This window comes from Eschrichtius robustus, chromosome 3 (assembly GCF_028021215.1).
Source record: "Eschrichtius robustus isolate mEscRob2 chromosome 3, mEscRob2.pri, whole genome shotgun sequence".
In the NCBI taxonomy this organism is placed as follows: domain Eukaryota; kingdom Metazoa; phylum Chordata; class Mammalia; order Artiodactyla; family Eschrichtiidae; genus Eschrichtius; species Eschrichtius robustus.
Window position 1 is genome coordinate 125,544,272 of NC_090826.1, and position 6,000 is coordinate 125,550,271.

At 43.3% G+C, this 6,000-nt stretch overlaps 1 protein-coding gene across 1 annotated transcript in view; it reads left to right on the plus strand.

Moving 5' to 3' along the window:
• The window catches only part of MPZL1 (myelin protein zero like 1), a 69,284-nt gene extending 63,486 nt beyond the window's left edge, over positions 1–5,798 (plus strand). The window contains exon 6 of the mRNA XM_068541196.1: positions 2,831–5,798. Within this exon, the coding sequence (XP_068397297.1) occupies positions 2,831–2,932 (102 nt within the window). The 3' untranslated portion in view covers positions 2,933–5,798. The remainder of the gene's footprint in view (positions 1–2,830) is intronic.
• The last annotated feature ends 202 nt before the right edge of the window (positions 5,799–6,000 follow it).

Consider the following 6,000-nt stretch of genomic DNA (forward strand, 5'->3'; position numbering starts at 1 on the left):
TTCTCTGTGCTCTTTCTTTTCCACTCGCACAGTTTATCAGTTATCTATTGCTATGTAACAAACCACCTTAAAAGACAGTAGCTTAGAACAACCACCAGTTATTTGGCTCCCACTTCTGTGGGTTGGTTGGGCAGGTCTTCCGGTCTAGGGCAGTTCAGCTGACCTCTACTGGCTCGCTCGTGCATCTGCAGTTGGCTGGACAGCCGGCAGGGGTCTCACTCATAGGCTGACAATTGGCAGGCAGTTGGCGGGCCAGAGAGACACAGGACAACTGGGCTGTGTGTCTCCCATCAGCCAGCAGGTAGCTTGGGCTTCTTCACATGGTGGTGGTGGCTCTGTGGGTTCCAAGATCAAGGAGACAGTGGAAGCTGCAAGGCCTGTTGAGGTCTAGGTATGGAACTTACACATGTTACTTCTGCCACATTCTGTGGGTCAAAGCAAGTGATAAGACCAGCCCAGATTCAAGGGGTTAAGAAGCAGGTTCTTACTCTTGGTGGGAGGAGCTGCAGCATTACATTGTAAGGGTGTAGATGCAACAAGGGAAAGAATTTGTAACCATCTATCACATGGTGTAAACTCCTTCCCCCACGAATACACCCTAAGCCTCCTAATGGATGAGGTCTTATTGTCTAGGAAGTCACATAATTTAATTTCAGGATCCGTTCTGTTGGAAATGGCTGTTACGGAGGATCCATTAACTTACTAGAAAACACTTTTTTCATTCTTTTCCTGGAAGTAGAAAATAGTTAAAATAGTTAACTTTAACTTTTTATTTTGTAGAATCACATTTAACTTGCAGCTTTTTGAGATGAATATAGAGGGTTTCAGTTTGATTCAGTATTAACAGCGTGATCTGTTGTGTTACCCATGACAGCCATGAGAGTATCACACACTGACTAAAGACAAACACACTGACTTTGACTGCTTGATTTACTTGACTGGTAACCTCGGTATATTTTCAAGTATATTTGTATAACAATATGTTCATGAGAATAATGATTAATATGTACTGAGTGCTGCCAGACACTGCTTAAGTTATTTGTAGATATCTCATTTAATTCTCACAACCGTCTTAAGACGTACGATACTATTGTTAGTGCCATTTTAGAGATAAACTAACGCTTGGGGATTTTAAAATACGCCTGAGGCCACAATGGCTAGTGCTCACCAGTGCTACTACCATGCCCAAGAAGAGCAGCTCATGAGTTCAGACTGCAGATCTGCCAACGTTCAAATGGGTCTAGCCCTTGGGTGTTATTTTAATAACTCTACTTTTATGTGCACCATTGCATAGCCCTTACAGCTGGGTTTATCCCTTCTGTAGAAGTTGGGGGGCCTGAACACCACAGGATCCCACGTTACACACTAAAGGATGCAGGTTGTGGGACTTCTAGATGGGAATGAGGATGTTTGTTTTATTTTTTTCCATTTTTTTCTTCTTTTTATTAGTAGACTTTATTTCTTAGAACAGTGTTAGGTTTATAGAAAAATCTAACAGAAAGTAAAGAGAGGTCCTATGTGCTCCTTCCTCTCCAAAGTTTCCCTGATTATTAACAACTTGCATTGTTGTGGTACATTTGTCACAGTTGATGAATTAATATAGAAAACATTATTATTAACTAAAGTCCGTGGTTTATATTAAGGTTCACTCTTTGTGTTGTACATTTCTACGGGTTTCACCAAATGCGTATGTCATGTATCCACCATTACAGGTTCATACAGAACAGTTTCAAGGATGTTTATTTTAAACCACATACTTTTGGCTACTGAGCTTATGATATCAAAGTTGAAAGCTTAAGCATAGTAGTAGACTATTCAAGGAGAGATTTCCCTGGCTTGGGAGAGAAGTCGACTTTGGGTTATATTAACTTGTCTTTACCCCTAAAACAGGCCTATTTTGTTGTTGTTGTTGTTTACAATTTCAGAATCTCTGGGTTGGAAGGGACTTTAAGGGTTGTGAAGCACAGCCACCTGTCTGATATTTGAACCCTCGGCCTCCCCTCCTTCCCCAAGAGCCAGAGGACTCGCTCTGCCCCAGGCAACTTTGCCTCGCTGTCCCAGGTGGGACCCTGACAGCTCTCTTCCTTACTGCTGAGGGTGAGAAGAGGACCTCTTCTACTTTAGTCCAGTTAGGGCTTTTCCGTATAGCTCTGTAGATTGTGGCTTTGGGGTTATTTTAAATTTTAAAACAGGAAAAATGGTTACCTGATCTTAGATACCAAAGAAGCAATATTTTTATTGGTTATGATAAGATTAGACTAACAGAATTATACTATAAGTAGGTACGTGTAAGAATATTTGAAGTTTTTTTAAGTACCTATTTGTATAAAGTGACCAGTTCTAATTGATTGTATTTTCGAGTGGCACTGAATATGTTGGTTTCTTGTATCATTCTGAAAGTCATGATTTCAGTGGGTCTCGGGTTGACAGAAGTGCCCACCTTTGTCCTTGAGACTGCCAATTACAAGAGTTGAGGAACTCTGTGACAGGTGTTAAGATAAGCGTAACTCCTGAGAAGGAATACTATATTGTTATAGAAATTTTAAAACAGATACAAAAGTAGACAGAATAATGTAATAAATCTCTATGTACCAGCTTGAACAATTACCAAGTATACCCAATCTTGTTTTAAAGTCAATCCCGGGAAAAAAATAAAGTCAGTCCTGGATATACTGTTCCTAAGAAGGAACATATGTACCTGAAGACATTCAAAAGAGGGAACTCTTCGCTCTGGAACCCTAACAATATTCACTTTAATCATTGCTTCTGTCCCTGCACCTAATGGGGCCACCAGTTTTTCCAGACCTCTAATTCTACTTCTCTTCTCCAGGGCCCAGTCATATATGCGCAGCTAGACCACTCTGGCGGACATCACAGCGACAAGATTAACAAGTCAGAGTCTGTGGTGTACGCGGACATCCGGAAAAATTGAGACGATCCCAGTCATATCCTAAGCAAGAAACAAATCCAAACTGGACTCTTGTGCAGAAAATGTAGCTCATAACCATGTGTGGCCTTGGAAACCTGGACACGGACAAGCACATGTTTATTCATAGAGGGAGAAAAAGAAATGTATAAAGGATATGTATAAATATTCTATTTAATCTTCCTGATGCGAGGAGCCAGTATTGCATGATGAAGAGATGGTATGATTCTAAGTATACGTAAATTGTCTGTTTTTGTACTTCCCTTCAGGATCATTTACAGTTGAGAAAATTCAGACACATTCCTATCACCATCATTTAGACGTGGTTTGCCTTAATGGAGATGGTAGCAGATCTTTTAGTATTCTAACAGACATGGCCTTTTCACGTAAGGGCTTAACCCGCCTTCGCGTTTATTGTACATGGAGAGTGGAGCTGCTATGATGGAAGCATGTTCAGGGTGGCCTTTAGCCCAGGGTGTACCACCTATTTGGCGGTTGTTTTTAGAAAGCATCCATTCACTATGCCACTTGGAGACAGGGTGAGAGTTTTTGTTGCTATCTCGCTCTCTAAAATACAGGGCAGTTCTTAGCTTTCAGTGTTGTGTAGACTATAACATCACACCCTGTAAGCATATTGTCCCGATTTGTGGATTCATCATAGCAAGATTAGCAAAGGATCAGTGCCGGAAGTCACTTCCTTCCAGGTACTTTTAGATCATTACCATAATCAATACATAGTTGAAGTAGGGAACCCAGGCCTGGCTTGAGGAGTACCTGTACCATTTGGAGAGCAAAAGGTGTGTTACATTCTTTGCTCAAGTCCTTCGTGCTTGTAATAGGAGTCCCCATAACACCTGAAGGAGCTGAGTTTCATTTCCTTTTAAGTAGGCAGAGATGGAATAATTAGATTGCCAGTCTCCAGTATCACAGAGCTCTCTCTAGAGAATCTTCTATATAAAGCTTCAGTCATGCTTCCAGCAGGGGCAGCATTTGTCATGGCTTCTGTAGTAGATTCATGATGCGTCCAAGGCCTTTTGAGGCTAAAAAGGGTCTAGATTTTTAAAATCAGCAAACAAGGCTGGTGCTTCTACGTTGGGAATCTCTTCTGTTTCTGGTTTTTTGTTCTTTGTTTCTCCCTTCCTCCCTTCCTTTTTTTCCCCCCACCCCCATTACATGGAATTGATAAACAATGAGATGAGGAGAAATCTAGACAATTTGGGCATCCTTCTCAATTTATTTTCTCCCATTGACCACCGCCCCCAACACCCCATCTCAAACCTATGTGTTTTTTTTAACTCAGACTGAAAAGCATGGTGAAAATCATTAAACACTTATACTGTCATTCCCCCATTTTCTGGATTTTTTTTTTTTTTTAAGAATTTTTTTTCGTTTAAAATTGAAAGCCCACAGTTAGAGGAAGAATACCGACAATAGGGTCCCAGGGCGTGTTCAGGTAAGTAGGGATGACGGCTAATGTTAGTTTTTCTCTCATTTACTTTGAGGACCCCTAAGAGCTGCCTCCACCCCCACCCCACCCCCCCAGCCCCCTAGCTCCCCCACCCCCACCCCCCCATCTTGTAATCTTTGTGAGGGAGTTTGAAGGCTGAGTTTTAAGGAAACAAAGAAGGATTTAGATTTAGAGGTGTGCACGAGGTGGTTACATAGAGAAAGGGTGTGTGAGCTACAAAACGAACTCTGCCCCGTGCGTGCGGTCTTTTATTTGCTGAGGGACTATTTGTTGTTATTCGCATGATTCTCCAACTTACATTCCATTGATATGTACGTGAGCGGGGAGCGGGCTTTGTCATCACACATACCTGCCATCTCCGAAGCTGGTGCGTCTGGCGTGCGTTGCGGCGTGGGAGGAAAACCCGCCGGCTCTGCTGCGTCTCCCTGTTCTGTGCTCACAGGCCCCGCGCAGGAGAGGGACGCGGAGCACTCAACCCGAGACAGTTCTGCAAAGTGGTCAACTTTGCCTTGCGCCCTGAGGCTTCTCTGCCTCCACGGTGAAAACTCCAGGAGCCTTTAGGAGACATTTTTGTGTGTTGGGAAGGCGGGGGTTGGTGCTGGGATGTCACCCTTCAGGCTGATGCCAGGATACTCTTGGTGAGCCCTCCCACTGTGAGAATTGTACAGCCATCCAGGACTTCAGGGGGAAAGAAAACACGTTGTGGTGAGACCAGGTGTGTGCATTGATATGAGTAACTTCCTTACAGTCGTTTTTGGCAGAGAAAGGGGGATCCTCCTTATCCTCCTTTCGCAAAGGTCCAGTGAATCTACTATATGTACATTCCTCACACCTCCTGATAGCAAGAACCCTGATTTCCCTGCATGTTTGTGAAGCTGCCACCCAGAGCACCAGCCCTCACTTTTGCTAACCACAGCCGTGGGCCTTCCCTCCCCTGCCTCCCCGTGGCCTCCTCTGCAGGGCAAGGGTGGTCATCTGCCAGCTTCTTACTCTGGGTCTGTGACTGATTTGTCTGAGGGAAGCGGCTCACACCTGGGTGGAGCACCTCAGGGTTGGGGCTTTTTCCAAAACTCCTCGCACCAACTCCTGTGGATCTTTTGACCCTTTCTCCTGTGTCCCAGCATCCTCGTCCCTGGACACAGATGACAACAGCAGGGTTGCTTCCAAATGGCAGGGCTGTCCTTTCCATGTCTGATTATTGGCAGAATGAGACCTCTTAAAACTACACATGATTTTTCTAAGGGGGCACCTAAAGGATTACTTGAGATTAAAATTTCAATCTTTCTGTAGTTTTTCAATGGAAATGTATTCAGCTAGGTTAAAAAAAAAACCCATCAAGTTCATTAATTTTTCTTTTTCAATTGTTGTATTTTTGTGAATATTTTAATACATCATTTTCAATTACGGGACTGTGTTGTGTGCTCATTTTTAATGAAGTGAAGAAGATATCAAAGCCCTTTCTTTAATTTATCCTGCTCCAGCCACACAGGCTTCTCATTCTTCAGAAACACCACACTTGTGCCTGCCTCAGGTCCTTTGCACCTGCCGTTCCCTCGGCCTGGAACACACATTCTGCACATTCGTATGGTTTGCTCCCTCACTTCTG